The sequence below is a fragment of the Prionailurus bengalensis genome, chromosome X, assembly GCF_016509475.1.
Source record: "Prionailurus bengalensis isolate Pbe53 chromosome X, Fcat_Pben_1.1_paternal_pri, whole genome shotgun sequence".
Lineage (NCBI taxonomy): Eukaryota > Metazoa > Chordata > Mammalia > Carnivora > Felidae > Prionailurus > Prionailurus bengalensis.
Window position 1 is genome coordinate 111,878,681 of NC_057361.1, and position 19,964 is coordinate 111,898,644.

Here is a 19,964-nt window from a genome sequence, read left to right on the forward strand (position 1 = left end):
CCTCCCCCCCCCCGCCCCTCCCCTGCTCACACACGTGCACGCGCGCGCTTTCTCTCTCCAAATATACTTTAAAAAAAGACTTTAACAAGATAAATAAATAAAGGCACAGAGTATGTGCTCCGGACCTGGGTCTAGGGACTCAAGGCGTCGTTTCCCTCAATCTCCGTCTTGTGTTTCTATGTGTTTCTATGTACACGTCATCCTCATTCTCTCCTGCTGAAGGTGAGCTTCCTCCCAGTGATGGACACGGTCAAGCGGGGTGAGTAGGGGCGTAGCCACATAGAGCTCCAAGCTTAGAAACTGCAGAAGAAACGACTCTCTCCATTTCACGATAAAAAAAAAAAAAAAAAAAAATCCCAGGGAAGTAGTCTCATTGGTGAGGCTGGGAGCTTTCTGTAGCACCGCTGGCACGGAAGGGGACACGAGTCGCTATGATTGACCTGACCTGGGTCATGTGCTTGGCTGGAGGCTAAGCAGTTTATTGCCGACGGTGCGGGCAGGGGCAGTTCACCCAAGGAAAGAGCAGGAGAGCTGTTATCAGGAGAAGTTGAGGACCCTGGTACCGGTAGGAAAAACAAACAAAAAGCCAGAATGTCTAGGGACCAGTGCCTGAAAACTCACTTGCAATGGGACTGGGGTGGAAGCAGTCCCGGACTGTGGGACAGCCCGGAGGGGCCTGCAACACCCTTGAAATGCTTTTGAGGTCTCAGTTTTATCTTTTTGGATCTGTGCTGCTTTCCACAGGAAAACGAGGCTTTAAACGATTCGATCAAATGTGCGCTCTAGGAAGTTGTGCCGTAAGTATTCTGTGGCTTTTTGTACCCCTTGGGACACCCTCAATGGTCTGAAGAGCTCACGTTGAGAGGCCAGACTTGAACTTAACAATTTCCTCCAGACCTATTTCCTGACTGCCTCGGTGCCATGCCATATCCAAGCCTGCCTGTGCCTGTGCGGGGCCGTCCTCCCCTGCTGGGATGTCCTCCCCCGCCCTCTCCGCCTCTTCTGGCCTTGCCCACCTTCAAAGGTGCTCATCAGGCCCCACATTCTTTATAGTGTCTGCCTGGGTGGCTCCCTGTGTCCTTTATACACAGCGTATTACGGTGGAGAGAGCCCCGAAAATCAAGGTTCCGGTTCTAACGTTGCCACCAATTCTCTGCACGACCTCTCTACGAGGTATTTCCTCTCGGCAACTCAGTTTCCTCTTCTGTAAGATGACGGATTGCACTGACCCCCTTAGCAAAGGGCAGCTCCCAGCTCGTTCGGCGCCTGCTCCTGCCCCCCCACCCAGCCCTTCTTGGCATAGCCCCAATTGGGAGTGGTCTCTCCACTGGCCAAATTCTAGGACATTGTACTGGTCCAGAAATTCAGGGCCTCGAGCTTTTTTTCACTGGTAAATGAAGAGAGTTAAGGTCAGTGCTTAAAGATCTCTCTCTCTCAGCTGGGCATGAGGCCTTCCATTTAGTAAGGGGACCCTCCCACACTCTTCCCTACTTTACACTCGGTCTGGCAGGGACTAGAGTGAAGCCTAGGGAAAGGAGGACTCCGGATAATTTGGCTGAGCAAAGCAGATTCTCTGTGTGGTCCGACCTGGCTCGGAAGAAGGTCAAAGCACCAGCTGATCCCAGTTTTATACCCAATGGCAGATGCAGGAAAGGATTCATGTGTTCGAGGCCTCTCTGGCTCAGAATCCCCTTACCCCCCTCGCTTCTGTCCTCTCCTCTCCCCACAAGTCAGCAGCACAGAGCCAGGCCTCCAGAAAATGTGCTCAGATTGATGGAATGAGGCGGGGAAAAATGTTTCTGAAAGACATACAGAGGGGGTGCCCGGGTGGCTCAGTCGGTTAAGGCTCCAACTCTTGGTTTCGGCTCGGGTCATGATCTCACAGATCCTGGGATTGAGTCCCACGTCGGGCTCCGCACTGATCATGAAGCCTGCTTGAGATTTTCTCTCATCTCTCTGCCCCTCTCCCACCCACACACACACACTCTCTGCCCTTCTCCCGCTCATGCTTTCTCTCTCAAAATAAATGAACTTAAAAAAAAAAAAAAAGACATACAGAGGAGTACACATGTCGCCAAGGATGACTTTGGCTGTATGACTGTTCTTAAGCAGAACAAAGGCAGGACACCAGGAAATGGGAAGAATGTTCTTTCAAGTATATTTTTGCCTCGTGACCGCAGCTTCTGCTTTAAGGACTAAGATGCATGTTTTGAGAGTAATGCCCAGTGATAGGGTCTTGCTCCAGAGTGCGACTAATTCTTTGGGGGAAACTGTTTCCCCAAGAGAGCCTCGAAGAGGGTGGGAGAGGCCGTACATCCTCTTCTCATGCGGTATCTCCGTTCAAAGAAGTGCAACTGAGGAATGCTCGAGCCCTTGGCCGGTGTCTTCTCGGGCCAGGGGCCTGGTATGTTTCCAAATGGTTATGTCTCTCTTAACAAAACAGGGAAAGCCTAAATTCGGGTGTCACGTGGGCTCCCCAACACCAGGGCAGCTCTGGAGCTCAGCAGAACTGGTGGCAAGATGCAGGGGGCTTTATCTGCCTCTGCAAAAGATCGGCTGGGTGGAATTAGGTTTCCTGTAAGGTGTTTTCCTGACTCAGGCATGTCCCAGATGGGCCCATGTGTCTTGAGGCCCCAGGCAAGCGTCCAAGTCGCGCCATCGTGAATTGCTCTTACAGGAAAAGGAGCCTGTTTCAACTTTCTATACTTCTTAAAGTGTTACTTTGATTAGACAGGAGATAGCAGTGTGTTTAGCGATATTACTATTATTACTCTGTCATGGTTATATTTTTAAATTATGCTTTCTCTACCCTTTGCCAAGAGCAAAGGAGAACACACATTTGCACTGCAAAACCAACCAAAGCTGTGTAGGGTTGGCCCAGACAGGTTTGCAAATGTCTGCTAGGCCCATTGCTATCCAAATAGGAAGTCTCTCCCTATCCCCAGGTCAGGGGGCTATGCTGTTTTTTAAAAATAAATACAAACTCTTTATAAAAAAAAAAAGAAGTTTTATTATCGCTATAAAAGTAATGAATTTTGTTGTTTGTACAAGTATTACTTGGAAAATACATAAAAGTATAAAGGGAAGAACAGATATCATCTATAAGACTAGAACCCACAAATAACCACTATTAAATTTTAATATATTTCTTCCTAGCCTGTTCTCTAAATATTGATACAAAACTATGGATGCAAAATGTCCCCAATACACTCATATTACATATTCAGGAACATATTGCAAAAATAATTTTGTACCTTACTTTTTATTACTTTATCATATCGCAACCCACAGAGAAGCATTATAGGATTTTTGGTGTGCTCCCTCCAGCCTCTTATCTGTATATTGATACAAAACCATGCATGCAAAATGCTCCCAATATATTTATACCGCATATTAGGAACACATCGCAAAAATAGTTCAGCATCTTTCTTTGACAGACTCTTGGTATACTTTCTCCTAGCCTTCTTTCCATATTATTGATGCAAGACTATGAATGCAAAATGTTCCCAATACATTTATATTACATATTAGGAACACATCGCAAAAATAGTTCAGCATCTTTCTCTGATCGTGTGTGCCGCCCGAGATCACCACTATTAAGGTTGTGATCTATTTCCTTCCAGCCTTTTATCTCCATATTGAAACCAAACTGCACACGGAATGCTCCCTATACGCCTAGACTGCGTAGATGGAAACTGTGAGCACTTTGCATGTTTCTGTTAGCATCACGTATTTCGTCAGGGGCACAGTCTCGTGTTACTTACTAGATGCACCATATTTTATTTACCCCATCCTTCATTGTTGATCACCAGGATGTTCCTAATTTCCATCCTTACAAATCCTAAACTGAGCTTTTTTATGGATTCTTTTTCTGTGGCTTTTTGTTCATGCAGTTTTTGTTGTTTCTTGACCATTTTTAGAGGGTCAACATATTAACGATGAGCCTCCTTATGGCTCAGTGCTTACAGCGAATGTATTTCCAGTTGTTTGCTTGAGCAGAAATCCTTTGTTTTAACATTCCGGCACGAATATAGAAGTTTCCATTCATTAGAAAGAAACTTAAAGTCTGACCCCCGCTTCCCATGAAACTACGAAAATATAACTCAGCCCCTTCTCCTGCCGTGGCAGCCACGTTCTTCCTTGCTTAGGGCCCACTTTTTCCCGATCTTTTCATCAGCTGGTCTTGCAACACTTACCAGCCGTATTGCTGTGAAGAGGAGTGGCTCCCAGACCTTTCAGTTATCAATCTGTCACAAGTGCACAGTGGTCTCTCGTGACATGATGATCCCCGAGATGTCTGAGGTCTGTGCATCCTTGACCCAAATTTTCTGGGTTGCCCGTGACCCCTAAAGGCTTTTTAGAGAATTATGTTTGACAACATAACAAAACAACATGGCATAACGAACACACAGGGAAAAGGAGAGAAAGAAGAGGCTCCAGCTCAAATCCCAGCACCTTAGGCAACAGGTATGTTTGTCTCACATGGTCTTTCCAGTTTCTGCTCCTGTTTAGACCTACATTTCCATCATGGTGTCCACATGATTTTATGTCCTGATTTGTAAAACTTGGTTATCATAAGCATTTTCCAGGTTTCTGCATAGGCTTTATAATTATTACTTGTAACAGCCGAAAAAGGTTCCACTGAGTGAGTGACCACATTAAGTTAACCCCTACGGTTGAACATTCCACTTGTTTCCTTAAGGTTAATTTGGTTGAATCTATAGAAAGTAACAACATGGGCCACAGATTCTAATGAACTTAAAGCATTTGTGGGTTGTACATATCTACTTGTACACGGCTGGGTACTTTAGTCACTATTTCCTCATCCTGGGGCCAAATCTTGGGCCTCCCCCAGGAAGTGCTCAGGGTGTAGGCAAAAGCTCATTATAAAACTGATCAATATCACCTTGAATTTTTTTAACCAAACGAATTCATTTCCGACTCTAGTCACTACTGTGTAGAGGCTTCTGCTCAACCGGTAATGATCTAAGAAGCACCGCATGAGGTCTGGAGGGAGAGGCTTGAGCCCAGCCTGAGCCAAATCCCTAACCTTCAGAAGCCCCAGTCTTCTTCTTTGTAATTGGTTCTTTTGACTGCCTTATCCTATTTTTCTCTTGTTACAAGTAGAAAATATGAAAATATTTGCAAAAACACGTACAAGCACGCTACAACCGCAAGGTGCTGGGATTACTGGGATTCTGACTATTTCGGTTTTTGTGACCAAGACCTTTAAAAGATCTGGTCTTGGGAGAACGGTCTGGTCTGGAGAGCGGGTGGAGGTGGGGGAAGGCGAACAGGTGAAGGAGCTGCCTCAGCAGAATCACACTTCAAAGCAATGAGGACTCCCAGCTCTGTTCTCAGCTCCCAGACCAACAGTGGTAGCGGTGGTGGCGGTGAAGCCCCGGCCACCTCCCACCCCCCCCCCCCCCAACCAGCTGCTCAGATTGTTGAGCTAGTAAGGGGGAGTGCTCCAAAGCCTGAGCCACTACAGGAAATGGAGATCTTTTCAGGGCTCCTCCCTAATGGCTCAGTTTACTATCCTGCGGGGGTGGGGGTGGGGGTGGGGGGATGGTTAAGCCTTTTTGAACTTGCCAAAGAGATCAATTGTGGAGGAGGGGAGGGAGGCTAAGGTGGTGGCTAGGTGAAATGGGGTGTTAGAGATGACAGATCTTTGTTCATTTACTGAGCAGTAGCTAGTGGGCAGGGTGAGTGGGGTGGAGGGGGCAAGGAGATAAACATTTGCTAGAATTGGGGTGTGTGTGTAAGAATATAGATGTATCTGTATACATATATAGTTTTTTAAGATTAATGTAATCATTCAAAGTACATATGCATATATAAAATTTTAGGGCTATGACGCTAAGTTATGCTGCAGGCCAATGGGAAAACAGATTTCTAAAAGTTTATGCCAACTTGGATATAGCCTTCGGTTCAAGTCTTTCAGGCCTATCAATAAACTCATTGATCTCCCCGCCCCCAAAATGCTTTTTGAACCTATTTTTACTTTCCTCTTGCACTGTCTCTTGGCAAAGCTGTGTAGAAGTGAACTCCCACCTGCGTGGGAGCACTTTTTTCCAAGTGTTGCCCCGAGCTCTAGGGCCCAGGATCCGGGAGAAACGAATCTGCTGCCCCATCTGCCTCGAGGGTTGCATAGGTATGGTGTTTTAAAACAGCAAAATAATTTGAACTGCAGAGTCCTTCTTAGGTCTTTTTAATTGGACAGTTGCCTGTATTAAAGGAAATCAAAAGCAGCATACAATCATTCAATCTCTCAGCACGGGAGTGTATCCAACTGTTTTCCTGTTTGGGGTTCCACTTTAGTCCTTGTCTGCATGCCCGCATAAATTTGTACGGAGTTGCAACCACTGCCTTTTTGTGTGGCCCTGGTTATTGGCATCTAGTTTCCCAAGTAACACTGACACACATCTGTTCAAATCAATTGACGTTCCCATCATAACTGACTCATTTGGCGGGAAAACCAAGTTGAACATGCCAGTTGGAACAAAGATGCGTGGGTATGGGGGAGCAGCAGGGAGAAAGAAATGGTGGGAGAGGGTATTTTGTCTTACAGATCATAAAACATTTTCCAATAACATTTTTAAGGGATGTATAATATTACACTCAGTGATTATATTTTACCCCATGTTGTGGGACACTTGGGTGGTTTTCAATACCTAGTGAGTTAAAAATGCATATAAATTACAGACTTTGAGAGACGATTGTATTTTCTTGAAACAGGAGTCTTCTGCGTCCAGATCCCGGCCAAGAGTGTTGACGTAGTGTGCCTTTGTTGGGGGGGGGGGAAAAAAAAGTCAGTACTGCTAACTGGAGATGCTGGATGCCTTCAAAAAAAAATTCCTGTGATTAAATTTGTCTTAAGATTATGTTCAGTTATAGATCATAAAAGCTACCTGTATATCTTAATCCACAACTTAATGTCCATTTTTGAATTTAGAGCTAGACTCGGCTTTTCCTAGTTTGAGAGCCGTGTCTGCCTAACAGACTGAGTACAGTGCTGTGTGCACGGAGCTTCCTCACTAACAGATAACACGTGTTGGGAAAAAACCGAGAAAACAATGGAAAGGTGCCTCCTTGAAGGTGTAACACTGGATCAAGGGATCAGCCCACTATAAATTGATTCGCTTTACACAAGTCTCCCACACGTCATGATGCACATTCAGCAGTGTTGAAAAAACAATTTTAAAGAATACCTTGGAGAGTTGCTAAAGAGAATTTATAGTCCGGAACGAATTGCCATCTTCTTCATTAACACCGAAATGTTTGACTAAAATATTGCTTTATTCACATTTTTGTCCTTGGAGGAAAATCTAGGCACACTGCAACTTGGACCCCGTGGCTAATGGTGCGAGATGAATGTTTTAAGTCAGCAAAGGGCACCGCGCAGTCCGAGGGCGGAGTGGACGCCCTGGACCTCGAGGCCCCTGGGGGGGGCATGGAGAGGAGGCCCGGCGTCGGGAAGGCAACGCCCCCCCCCCCCGCCCGCCCTCCGCCCCGCGCGGCTCCCCGCCGGCCACCCGCTCACCTGGGTCCTGCGGGCGCCCACCGGAGGGAGCCAGAAGGCGCGGGCACCGTCCTCCCGGGGGGGGGGGGGGGAGGCTGGGCGCCGGCTGCCACCGGGCCTCCTCCTGGCCCGAGGGGCGCCCGTACAGAGCGGGGAGAGGGGGAGAAGGGAGGCCGGTGAGAGGCTGGAAGGCCGCTGCGAGGTGCCTCCCCGACCCCCGGGGGGCGCAGAGGCAAGGCGGGCGCTGGAACCCGTTCGCCGGCCAGGCCCCGGGACCGCGCGCCGGAGGGGCCCCGGCGGCGGCGAGCGGGCGGGGCCCGGGCGGCCGGGTGGCTGCGCCCCGGGGAGCCCGAGGGGCCGCGGCGGCCGGAAGGGCCCCAAAGCGCCCCGCGCCCGCCCCAGGCGCAAGGGAGTCTGGGAGCGCGGCCGCGTGGGCGCCGGGGCCTGACCGACTCTTCGCTCGGGGCCGCCCGGAACCCCCCGGAACCCCGGCCTCCCCGCACCGCAGATCTGCCGGACTGCCAGGGCCCCGGCCCCGGCCCCCGCGAGGCCAGTTCGAGGCAGCCCGCGCCCGCCAGGGGGGCTTTTGGTGTTTTGTTTCTTCTAAGAGGACCTAAAGTGTGGGGAGGACGCCACACCTCCCTTTGTCCTCTACCTGTCCGTGCGCCAGGTCAAAAGCCCTGCACAGCTTTAGTGGCTTTCACAGATAAAGTAAGGCCTCAACCAGGGGATCAGCCGTCTTTTCTCTAGGCCGGCTATCCCGGCTCTGTCCCGCCCCTAGCCGACCGGGACCCCCTGTGAGGGGTGCAGGTGGCTCTAGAGGTCGATGGCTGTGCGACACGAACGAGCCGCAGTGTCGGAGTTTGGAGGCACGAAGGGCCCCTGGATCGACAGCTCGGGTGCTGCCGTTTTCTTGGGAAGTGTCAAGCCGGTACCTTGCCAGCGGGGTAACAATCTCTTTTCTGTGAGGCCCCTGGAGCGACAAAGGTGGTCTTGGGGCAGCGCCTCCAGAGTGGAATTCTGGGACCAGATTTGGCGAGATGAGGCAAGAAGCAGCTAGAAAACGCACAGCCTCATCCCGGAGCCACCCCCCTCCGGCCCTTGCTCTGCTGCAGGCCTCAGATCGGGCAGGTCAGGGCCTTCCCACCCGCATGCTAGGCCTCGCCCCGATCCGTCGTTGCCCGAACCCCAAGGAAGGTCCCCGCCACACAGCTGGGGAGGGGGCGGGAGGGAAAGAGGGTGTCGGGAAGGGGCGGAAACGTGAATCTTTCCTGCACTCCAAAGCCCTCTCCACATGCAGGATGTGAGCCCGGTTCCCAGGAGCCACAGAGTGGCCTGGGAACTGCTTGCAGCGGGTCGCCCTTCCTGCCACCTCTGGCTCCTTTTCCAATATCCAGCCCTCCTTGACTTGTTGGGCCTTGAAGGTAGTCCTTTTTGTCGTGTGGGTGGTATTCTAAGTGATCGGGAAGGGATCTTTGCAATCGTTTACATTTTACCTGGGCAGGGAAAGGGGTGCTACGAGGAAGCATCTTTCACAGCCATTTACGTATTCAAAGACGGGCAACCGTTTGAGGGACAGCAAACGCGCTAGGCGCTAGTCCCGGGCCTAGCTGCTCGCTCCTCCCGGGGCGGACACGGCAGGCGCCGCACTAGGACTTACCTGGCGGGTGGGCCCGTGCGGCAGTCCCAGCCTTGCCCGGGCAGCAGAAACAATACTCCAGAGCACCGATCGCCCACTGCAGTACTGTTCCCGCTGCTAGGGCACGGCTGAGAGCGGGCCACCGCGTCCCTGCTCGGCGCTCAACGCCTGCGCGCAGCCCTCGACCACCCCCCTCACCGAAGTCGTCGCACAGCCCTGGCCCTTTCCCCGGACTATGGCGGGGCCTCGAGGGCGGGGAGAGGCGTAGAGGGAAGAGGAAGAGAGACCAAAGCCCCCGCCCACCTACCTGCTCCCGAACTGGCCTTTGGGAGCGGGCGCCCCGCGGGAGCCCACGTCCAGCAGAACCCAACCTTCCAACTTCCCCGCGAGGGGGTATAGCAGCGCCTCACGTTTTGAACCGTTTAAAGCACTTCAAAACATGAATTGCTGCTGCATCCCCTCGGAGTCAACGAAGGGGGATCGTTCTGGGGTACCTGCAGGTGGAGAAAGACATGATGACTGGAAGGAAGCCCCGTCAAGTCCCGCCCGAAGGCGAGGAACAAAGCAAAACGCAGGACTAAGACACGTCATTCCAGATCGACGTACTTTTTAGAACTTCACCGCGTGACTTCGAGGACTGGCAGGTGGAGCGAAGGGTGTGGCTCTCAGTATTTTTTTCCCAGAGGCTGAATCTTGGAAAAGTGTAGGGTGAAAATCAGAGGGGTGGGAGTCAGGAATGAAGGTGGGAAAGAATCTTACCTCTGAGAGTAATAATAGTAAGATAAAATAAATTGAGGCGCTTTGGCAATATCCGGGTCACTCTCGCCAGCTTTTAAGTATTAGGGAAACGTCTTCCTGCTGCAGGCTATGAACCGTAAGTCTCATTTAATGTCCCCATTAAAAAAAAAAGAAACTTTTCACTTATTGATTAAAGGTGATAACCAAAATGTCTCTGGCAGCTTCAGCTGATTCTAACACATAAGAGAGCTGGGAAACACAGCTGGTCCATACAAGCATCCGGGGTCCTTTTTAACCCCCCCAGTGCCCCATTCTTGCAGCAAACGCCCTGCTTTGAGCTCTTCCCTCGAGGCACCAAAGAATGAGAGATAACTGCCCCCAAATAAAATATCTGGATGTTTACGTATAAACCTGGCTATTCAACGTTATTTATAAATAATTTATACCTTTCAATGTCACCTATCAAAACATAAATCAAAGCAGTTTAAATACTTGATGTCAATTCACTCCTTCCTGTGTCAAGCAGTTCCACAGAAACTCTTTCATGTCCTGAAATGGCCGGCACAGTGCATACTCCTTAATGATTAACTCATTAGATACCACTTTTTCCCCTTCTTAAAATGGACACCCATCAGCAATAAGTTACAAGGCACCCACTCCCCCTCCTTTAAACGAAATCGTCAATTAAGCAGAGAAGAAACTACTCTGTAACCTCAAGCACACACCTAAAAGTTAAAACAACAAAGCCACCACAAAACTCTAATGGGTTTGCAAATTAAAATACATTTCAATACAAGTAACGGACACTTGAAGCATCCAACCAAATCTGCTAAGTGTTTTGGTTCATTTAAAAATCACGTCGGTGTTTCAGAACCAGTACAAGGGATGTCGTGTCCTACTTATTAGTTGATAAAATGAGCAGAGTATTTAATCAGACTAACAACAACATTCCTAACACCAGACAGAGACCCAGTGTTACCAGTTACACTGCTTATGTCATGGTAAACACGGTTATTAATATAGTAACTCCACTCCCTCAATTGGGACATACAGTTAAGTGTTTCTAAATTCCATCTTGTTCTGGCTATGTTATGTACAAACAACTCTTATAGTGACTTTTGGGATTAATGGTGAAAAACGTCCTTGGTTGCCCTTAAAAAGAAAGAAAAACATGTTTAGCAAATGTACAGTTATATTTTGAAACTCCACAACCCTCTCCCAATTAAATATTTACGTTCCACACAAACATGTGAACCATCACATCAGATGTTAAAGTCATCCCTAATTTAACATTTCCTTAGTTGACTACTTAGAAAAACAAAAGTTTATTCGAAATAGCAATGGTGTCAAAGGCGAAGGACCCGTCCAGATCGCTCTGCAAACTCACTGGAATTGAATTCATCTGTACCTTTCACTTAACCCCTTTCTTCTCTCCCAGTGACAGGACAACGACTTACATTCCTAAAGAGGCACCTCGATCCCCTACTTTACAGATTTCCCTTTAGACTGAAATTTACTTACGAAAACAGATTACAAAGAGGCGTCTGGTCACTTCAGGAGATGGTCAGTCGCTGATACAATAGACAAAGAATCGATACTTTCGAGTGGCCCATAGCCCCACCCCCTGACGAACTGAACTGTGTTTGGCCAAATCATTTAAGAGCCAAAGAATACGCCTCTTCTTCCGTTCATATTTTACAACGTTTTGTCTTAATTTTGCAAATGCCTTCTTCCCCACGCCCCAAACACACGATGTACCTTCCCTTGGCGCGTTCGTGCCAAACTTTCCTAATGTCAAGTTTCCTCCAGGGAAAACTAAACATCTTTGAAAGTTTTAATTGGGAAAAGACAATGCGAAATTAACCACATTTCTTTCTAACACATATTTTCCTGCTTGCATATAAGAGCCACGAAAAGTCCATTTACAGTCTGTCAAAACCGGTGGCTCCCGACCCTGGCGAGGCTGACAGTCGGTCGCTGCCCCTCTACTCGGTTTGCTCTCCCCACCCCTCCATGTTAGCTTTTCTCCAGCCCGTTTCCTAAGAATTTTCCCGGCCGTAGTCGTGTGCTAAACACTTTCAAGGTCTGTTTCACCCGCACCCTGGCCCACAACGCGCTTTACAACCCCAAAGCAACACTGAACTTTTTCAGCATTGTCACCAGATTTTTTTTTTCCAGTCTGCCGTAACCAACGTTACTAGCGGGGAAGACGCCAGCCAACAAGTCCCTTTTAAAAAAAATCGCATGTCACCTCTCGCTCCACTCGAAAATGGCGCCGAAATCGAAGAACTTCTTAAATTTCATTGTCAGCTTTTTGCAAAGGTTTCTGGGATTTTCCTGCGAAGCTGCTTCGCCTGGTCTGAGAGCTAGCGAACGAGCAAGCAAGCAAGCAAAAGAGAGAGGGAGGAACGGGGTGGGGGTGGGGGGAGCACACAGACAGAGAGCGGGGCCAGGCGGGGAGCAGGACCGGGACTTGGGAGACCGCGAGGTCGCGGGGCGCGGGGGCCGGGCACCGAGCAACGGGGACCGGGGCGCCGGGAGCCGGGGTGGCGGCGCTGAGGGCGCGCTCTCGCGCTGGCTTCGGCGAAGCTCGGAGAGCGGCGTGGCGGAGGCGGAGCGGAGCGAGGGCCGGAGCTGTGCACGCACGGGAGGCGAGCGGGGAGCCAGCGGAGAGCCTCCGGCAGCGGCCCTAGAAAAAGCCGGCTCCGGGGGCGTGGCCACGCGGTGCTCACGCTCCCACCCCCCCCCAACCCCTCCCCGTCCCGCGCGCCTCTCCCCGGCCCGGGGGCGGAAGGGGGGGAGGGGGCGAGGGGAGCGGCGAGGGGGGGGGTGTGCGGGCGCTCGACGCCACAGCCTGGGCCCGCAGCCGCCAAGGGCCGAGGGGGGCACTGGGCGCGCGGAGTAGCCGATGCAGAGCCGAGTAGCGGGCTTCAGGGAGAAAAGAAAGAGTATGGAAAATGGCAAAGCCAGGGGCTCTAGGTAGCGCAGCGCGCACCCAGAGACCGACAAGACGGTCGCCGCCCCACGCCCATCGGTCCCCTCGCGGTGCCCTCTGAGCTGCCGGAAGGGAGTAAGGTGGCTGAGCAAAGACCCCCCCCCCCCCCCGGCGCTGAGCTCGCTGGGGGTGCCTGAAAAGGTTTGGGGAAGAGATGGGGGTCTGGGACCGCGTGAGTGAGGCTCTCCCCACGCGAGTGAGTCCAGACTTACTGGGGCAACCCGGCCCCCGCCGTCTGGCCAAGCTCTCAGGGAGAGAGGCCCCTGGCACGAGGGGATCCCCGAACAGGCTGGCCGTCCGCACTGGGGGACATAGCACGGAGGGAGGGAGCAGTTGTCTACCCAAGCCCCATTCCAAGAAGGGAAGCTGATTTTAAGACGAAGTGGGGATACGGGAGGGGAAGAGCCCTTATTGTGGGTGCTGTTCGGGACGGAGAGTTAATTTCCTTAGGTGTGAGAAGGATGAAGACAAGTACGAGAACGTCCCTACACTTAGAAGATGCACGCTGAAGTGCAGAGGTGAAAAGTCACAATGTCTGCAATTTTCAAATGATGCAGCGAACACACGCGCGCGCGCGCACACACACACAGAGGAAGCAAGTGTTGCAATAGGGCAACAGTTGTTATATCCAAGTTGGTGGAGGGGGGGTGGTGGTAAACAGACCGTTCCTCTTGTTGTTCTTTCAACTTTTCTGCATATTTGCAAAGTGTCAAAATAAACATTTTGTGAGCCATCCTTATGAAGTAGCGCCTAAACGCTGTCTATGAGCGCGGCTTCTTTCTCTCTGCCCGTCCCGGGTGGGACAAATCCGCCAGCAAGCAGGACTCCAAGCGAGCCGGCTCTGGACGGGAAGGGCAGTGGGTAGCGCGGCCCGCGGCGGCCACAGCCCGGGACACCGCACGAAGGAGGGCTGGGGCCCCGGGGCCCTCGGGGCAGGTGGGCGGCTAGGCGCACCGCGCGGCCGAGATGCTGCCCGGCGCGATCGCTGGGACCGGGGCCGCCCCGGCGGCTCTCGGCGACCCCGGGTCCCACTCCGGCTGGGTGGACTCCGCCGTGCCTGGCCGCCTGCGCCGCGGACGAGCGAGGAGAGCAGTGGGCCGCGGGGAGCAGAGCCGCGCGCTGACACCGCCGCCGCGGCCCGGGTCCCCCGCACTCCCCGAGGGAGGCCGAGGCTGTCGCGGCCTGCGTCCAGCGCCTGAGAGCGGGGTGGTGGAGGAGCGCGCGCGGGCGCTGGAAAAAAAAAAAAATCAGGTGCGGAAAGAAAATGGAACAGTGGCACACACACGCACGCACACACACGCACGCAGGAAATCAGTACACAGAAATAGAACCACGGATTCCACCGTGCTCGGCTCTCGAGTTTCTTGAGCTCCTTAACTCTCGCATGCATTTTACTGTCATGTTTCTGTAGGTCTGATGTAAAAAGTTTAATTTCTTTGCCAGAGCGATCTCGCAGACCCAAGGCGTTGCAAGTGCTGCGCGGCCTTTCGCCGGTGTCTGCGGCTTGTTTTTTTTTTTTTTTTTTTTTTTTTTTTTTTTTTAGAGGTGGGGGGAGGGAGAATGGAGTCTAACAGGGTCTGCAAAGGCTTTAAAAAAAATATCCAAGAGGATTGTACGACTAAGATTGGGTTTTCAGGAAGGGTTTTAAAACTGCAGTGACTTGTACGGCTTCGGTGGGCGCTAAAAACTTATTACTGAACTACAGTTTCCCTATTAAAGTCTTCAGAACTCTTCGTGGACAGGCTGAAAGCTTGCCGGTCCGTCAGACGTGACTGAGCAAGCTTCTAAATCCTCAGATCATTTATAAAGCTCCAGTGTCCTTGGGGTGAAAGACTTCTCTGGGCTTTTAAGGCTCGGCTTCGTGGGTAAATTTGCTTGTGTTGATCTAACTGCATGTAAGCATTTATTTTCCTACCTAGATTAGTAGCAGGGCAGAAGATTCCAGCACCTTAAGACAAAAGTCGAGTTTGTGGCACGTCCTGTAAAGAAAAATTGCAACAGCTTTCTTTATTAAACGCTCTTTGCTACATCAGCAAATTAGAGAGCCAGTTGAATATTGATGAATTCTTTGAGGGTGAGTAACATGGCCCCAGGCCGCAGAAAGTGAGGGAGGGCAGGCTTAAGTATTTACTCAAGTGAACAATCTTCAAATATTTTTCGAATATGATGTCTCAAGGATTTTCTTAGGTTTTCTTAGGACCTCTGGAGCAAACCCTAATTCTGCAAATGGCTTCTCATTTTAGTAGGCCCTTCCCAACTGGACAAACTCGCAGGACTTAAATTGCCCTCCGTCCGAAGTGCTTAGAAACTCGTCCTGGGATTAGAACCCTGCTCGACTCAGCAGCGGCCGGGCCCCACGTCAGGGAGGCCCTCCACCGCTAGTGAGGCAACGTGTCACTGGGCCACTGGGACCCCAAAACGAAAGGGACACCAGCCACTGTTTATTGTCATCTCTAAAGGACTGTTTCCAAGCGAGTGGTTTTCAGGAAAATAGCACATATTTTTTCTTCCTGGAGTCTACCATGAAACATTCAGAGATTACCTTGCTAAGAAATACTTAGAGTCAGCGGAGGGAGGGGAATTTAGCAATAGCTTTGAAGGGTCTGAAAGTGCAGCTGAGAAAAATAAATTAGCTCTAGACTGGAGATACTCAGCAAGGAAGTTACGCACAACAAGGTATTTGGAGTAATCTCTGGAAAAGTGTTTTCTGAAAAGCCATTGCGAATGGATGTTTGGAAATAGGTACTAGAGAAAGGAGTTGTCAAGAAAAGGTCTGTATCTTGGCATGTTCATTTTAAATAGAAATGTCTCTTACGATTACGTGTTTCATGAAGGCCTTGAGTTAGGTAAACAAGACTTTCCTTATGTTGTAAATATCCAGAAGTCTTCGGAGAGATAAAATCAGGATAGAGTTACAGATTTAACAGAAAGAAAACAACCGGGATCGTGTTATGAAGCTTCTACTGTGTTATTTGTAAAGGCTTTTTTTTTCAGGGTTCAAGCAAAGGCTAGTAGCGAGCAGTAATCTGTCAGATTAAACAAAAAAAGATAGGGCCAGTTGGTAATTCTTGCACTTTATGAAATTAGTTATGATAAAAAAAAATTGCTTTTTGCAAAACTTCGAACTTTGGGGGAAAAATTCAAATCTTAAACTTCTCCCACCCCCATGATCTCACCAGGAAAAAGTAGAATGAATTAGTACATTTTTCCTTTCTGCCAAAGAGGCGCTTAGTAAATCCTTGATGGCTGTTGCTTTTGATTTCAAGGTCTCTTTTCCATCCTCAAAGACGCAGAATCACTGCCTTGAGTGCTGCAGGGATTTCTTCTTTAAACACGGCATGTTTTTCTTGTTGGGTGTGTACTATTATTGTCTTAATTATTCCTGGATTTTTGCCCACTGAATCAAAGACTGTCTCAGATGACAGAAATGATCGGACCTTCGCGCGAAGGAAGGCCACAATGAAGGGGCACAGGGTGGCCTCATTCGCTACTCCATGCTGGCCCTACAGTGTCACTGTCCTACAAGTGAGCATGACTTTGTGCAGCGTATGAACTGATAGAGCAAAGTGCAATGAGAGGGATGTGGAGATAGAAAACCCATCTCCGATGTGCAAGGATAGGAGTTCAAGTGTAGTCCCAGGCTAGGTTTTGACACTTGCTTTCACTCTAAACGTTATGATCATCAGTTTCTAACCTTACACTTCTAGCACTTTCCTTGAGTCTTACCCGATTCTGAAAAAGAGAGAAGGGAAAGAAACCAGTATAGATCAATGTCAACATGTCCAACGTGATTGTGTTCAGGAAGCTGAAGTGCATTCGGACAGTTGGTTGCTCCATTTATACAAAAAAAAGTTTTAAAAGCCCCAAAGTGATCAGCACCAAGGAGGTCCCGTAAAAAAGCACAGAGCTCTGCCAAGTCTGAATGACTTCACTTTTAGGATCTTGCTATATAAAGGAAAACGCTCCTGGGGGCAAATAATATCTTGCTGGGCAGAGGGAGGAGGAGGGAACAGGAAATTGAAGGGTGCTAAGGGGTGCTATCTTTGTTTCAAACCGAGATGTGTTTTCCAAACCATGAAATACTTTGTTGAAATAGGGAAGGAGGAAAAGTCAATATGTCTAACTGAAACATTTACATTAAAGCTGTTAACACTGAACGATCCAGGACTCATAGGCAGCTCTCCTTCTTGTCCCTGTAACGTAACTGCTGGCATTATAATAAAAATAAAAAAGTAAAAAAAAAGACTTAATAGGCAGAAGTTCTAGGACTGGTGGAAAATGTCATTTTTTTTTTCACTTCCTGTCTCCTAAAATAAGTCTTGGGTTTAAAATCGGGTGGGATTTTGTAGTAGCTACTGAGCAGAGTGAGCCCCATCCATCGGCATGGAATACAGCTGGACGTGTAGACCCAGTTTTCATTTTTAGCATTTGCCCTAAACCCAGGGCTCAGCATTTTTCTTAGTCCAGTGTCCCCAGGGGATACCTAGGCCACAGACGAGGAGGAGGGGGAGAGAGAGAGCCAGGGCAGAAGAGAGACCAAAAGAAGATGAAAAAGGAAAAAGAAAACCAAATCCTTCTCCTCCACTCCTGTCTCTTAGTTCAAACCCTCGATCTGTGCCACTGGGTCACCAAGGTCACCTTCTCAGTCTCCCCACTCATCTCCCAGCTGAGTTTTGCCCCCCCTCCTAGGGGTCCCCTAAGTTCTACTCTGAAAACACAATTCTGCCTAAATGTAAGCAATGTAAGAAATGTAATCCTTGGCACAAAAATCACACAAGTAAAGGGAACCCTTGAATGTGGCCTTCAAGGCCCTCTTCAGCCTGGCTCCAATTTGCCCCTCTGGTTGTGCCCCCCCCCCCCCCTCCGGCCGCACCTTCTTTGTGTTTCCCTGCCTGAGATGTCTGTTCTTCCTATTTCCTCATCCCTCCAGGCCCAACTCAAAGGCCGCCTCCTCCTTGAAGCCTTCTCATATGACCTCAGAGTGGAGTTAACTGCCTCTGCCCTGCCCTGTCCGAGCACGTTAATAAAGTTAGTTACTCTGAGTCTCTTCCTAGCAGATGACAAGCTCCCAGGGGATCGGACATGTCTATCTATGGGTATCTCTTGGCACTTTGCACAATTTTACCTCGCACCCTCATCTGGTGTCCAGTACATATTATTGGCCAAATAAAGGCACACCTGAGAAGGGATAAGAGGAAGTAGAGGGAGTGAGAAGGTTCCTGCTGGTGGTAAAGATTTTGGCCAACATCCTCAACAGTTGGCTTCGGTGGCCTTTGGTGCCCTTGGGACTGAATCTGAAACACATCTCCTTTAGTAATATGGAATTAATCTACTTTGAAATTAGCTACTCAGTCCTGTAAACCTTCTCCTGAAAACCTGTCATCATCATTTTATACTTAACAATTTTTTCATGTTTGTTTATTTTGAGAGAGAGAGAGAGAGAGAGAGAGAGAAAATGCACTCAAAGTGGGGAGAAGCAAAGAGAGAGAGAGAGAGAATCCCAAGCAGGCTCCTTGCTGTCAGCACAGAGCCTGACACCGGGCTTGGTCTCATGAACCGTGAGATCACGACCTGAGCCGAAATCAGGAGTCTAGATGCTTAACCCACTGAGCTGCCCAGGCGGCCCATCATTATATACTTTTAGGTGTCAAGCTGGTCCTTGAAGGGAAGATGGAGTTTGGCCTGAATGGGGGAAACGACGTGGTCAGAGGCCAGGAGACAGAGAAGAGTTGGACAGAGGATATCTACTGGGGAATTAGTTGGAGATTGGGCAGGACAAATAGTGTCCATCCAATCTAGAACAAATAGACTATGGGAGGCGTGCAAGCAGGCACGGCAGTTTTCGCTTTACTTGCAAGGTGATGTGAAGCCTCCAAAGGGCCTTGAGTGGGGGTGTGATGTAACGAAAGCAGTGCTTGCAACAGATTCACTTGGCTCACGTGGTCACTCTACAAACTTCGAACCGTGGCAAACCTCCGATGACCTGAATAATCGGAATGTGCTATGTTCCATGCCACACGGGAGTGAGTTTTCTTCCTAGGGAAGAGACACGATGGAAATACACTATCTGTTGTATTTGCACGCCTAGCCCATCTCCTGATACATAGTAGGCATGCAAATACAACAGGTAGTGTTCTTTCTCCCTCCCTCTTCCCCCCTTCCCTCCCTCTCTCACACACTACGCGTGCACACATCAAAATACTCCCCAACTAGAACTTGACTGTCCTTCAAAGTTGATCAACTTCTTGTTAAATGACTCGTAAAAATATGTTTTGAAATACCAGTCAATATCAGGCAAAAAAAAAAAAATCATCGAAAGGATCCAGAAACTTCGCATCATGTGCCGATTTGATGGAATGGAGTGTCCCCATAGATGCTGTGACCGAAATATCACAAGCTATGTAGAGTTCAGGTGCATCTGAATATAATCAGAATATAATCCAAATAGAATCTCCACCCCAATGGAGCACAACTTCAGCAGATAATGAAATGCGAAATGAAAACGAGAATTAATTTGTAGTTTGGGTCACTTAAGAAGGCAGCTTTGAGAAGAGATTATTTTATTTTGGTTGCAGACTGTAAATTATTATAGGGAGTTGGTGTGGGAAGGTCATGGAGGTTGACTCTGGGTCAGTTTGTCCCTAAATTGACCCATCCTCTGTAGTGGGAAGGGACTTCCTCTAGCCCCGAAGAAACCAGTCTCACTCACTGCATAGACTTGGCCACCAGCCTTTTTTTTTTTTTCTTTGTTACGTAAATGCAGCTTAGAAAACAGACCAAATATTCTATGGGCATTACTTGGAAAATAAACTTTTCTTTTAAAGATGTGTGTGTGTGTGTGTGTGTGTGTATTGAAATAGGTATTTGGCTAAAAGTCAAAAATTTTGAAGCAACTTTAAGAGGTGAATAATTTACATTAGCATGGTGTTTATATAATAGGGCGTGTGTGACAAAGTTAAAATAACACTGAAAATAGCCTGGGCAATTTAAATATTCCTCCTAGTAACTGTAGACCATAAGTGCCTTCGAATGGCAGTCGTTGGGAGAGAATGGCAGGGCGTTTGTATGTT

At 49.2% G+C, this 19,964-nt stretch overlaps 1 protein-coding gene across 1 annotated transcript; it reads right to left on the bottom strand.

Moving 5' to 3' along the window:
- Positions 1-6,195: 6,195 nt before the first annotated feature.
- LOC122477154 (collagen alpha-1(I) chain-like) lies at positions 6,196-14,284 on the bottom strand. The gene is made up of 10 exons (XM_043570023.1): positions 14,213-14,284; positions 13,651-14,124; positions 13,107-13,196; positions 12,413-12,827; positions 12,151-12,265; positions 9,183-9,406; positions 8,247-8,542; positions 7,544-8,125; positions 7,212-7,357; positions 6,196-6,785 (listed from the first exon to the last, which is right to left on the bottom strand). Exons 1-9 carry the CDS (start codon positions 14,282-14,284, stop codon positions 7,286-7,288), a joined length of 2,340 nt encoding a protein of 779 aa, XP_043425958.1. The 3' UTR covers positions 6,196-6,785; positions 7,212-7,285.
- Between the last annotated feature and the right edge of the window lie 5,680 nt (positions 14,285-19,964).

What these genes read in the sequence shown, in the direction of transcription:
- LOC122477154 (XM_043570023.1), bottom strand. Translation starts at nt 14,284, where the DNA reads ATGCATGCGAGAGTTAAGGAGCTCAAGAAACTCGAGAGCCGAGCACGG. An exon ending in GCGGGGGCCGGGTTGCCCCA is followed by an intron (nt 12,828 to 13,106) that starts GTAAGTCTGGAC and finishes TTCTCCCTGAAG; the next exon opens with CCCGCTACTCGGCTCTGCAT. An exon ending in TGGGCGCCCGCAGGACCCAG is followed by an intron (nt 7,358 to 7,543) that starts GTGAGCGGGTGG and finishes TCGCACCATTAG; the next exon opens with CCACGGGGTCCAAGTTGCAG.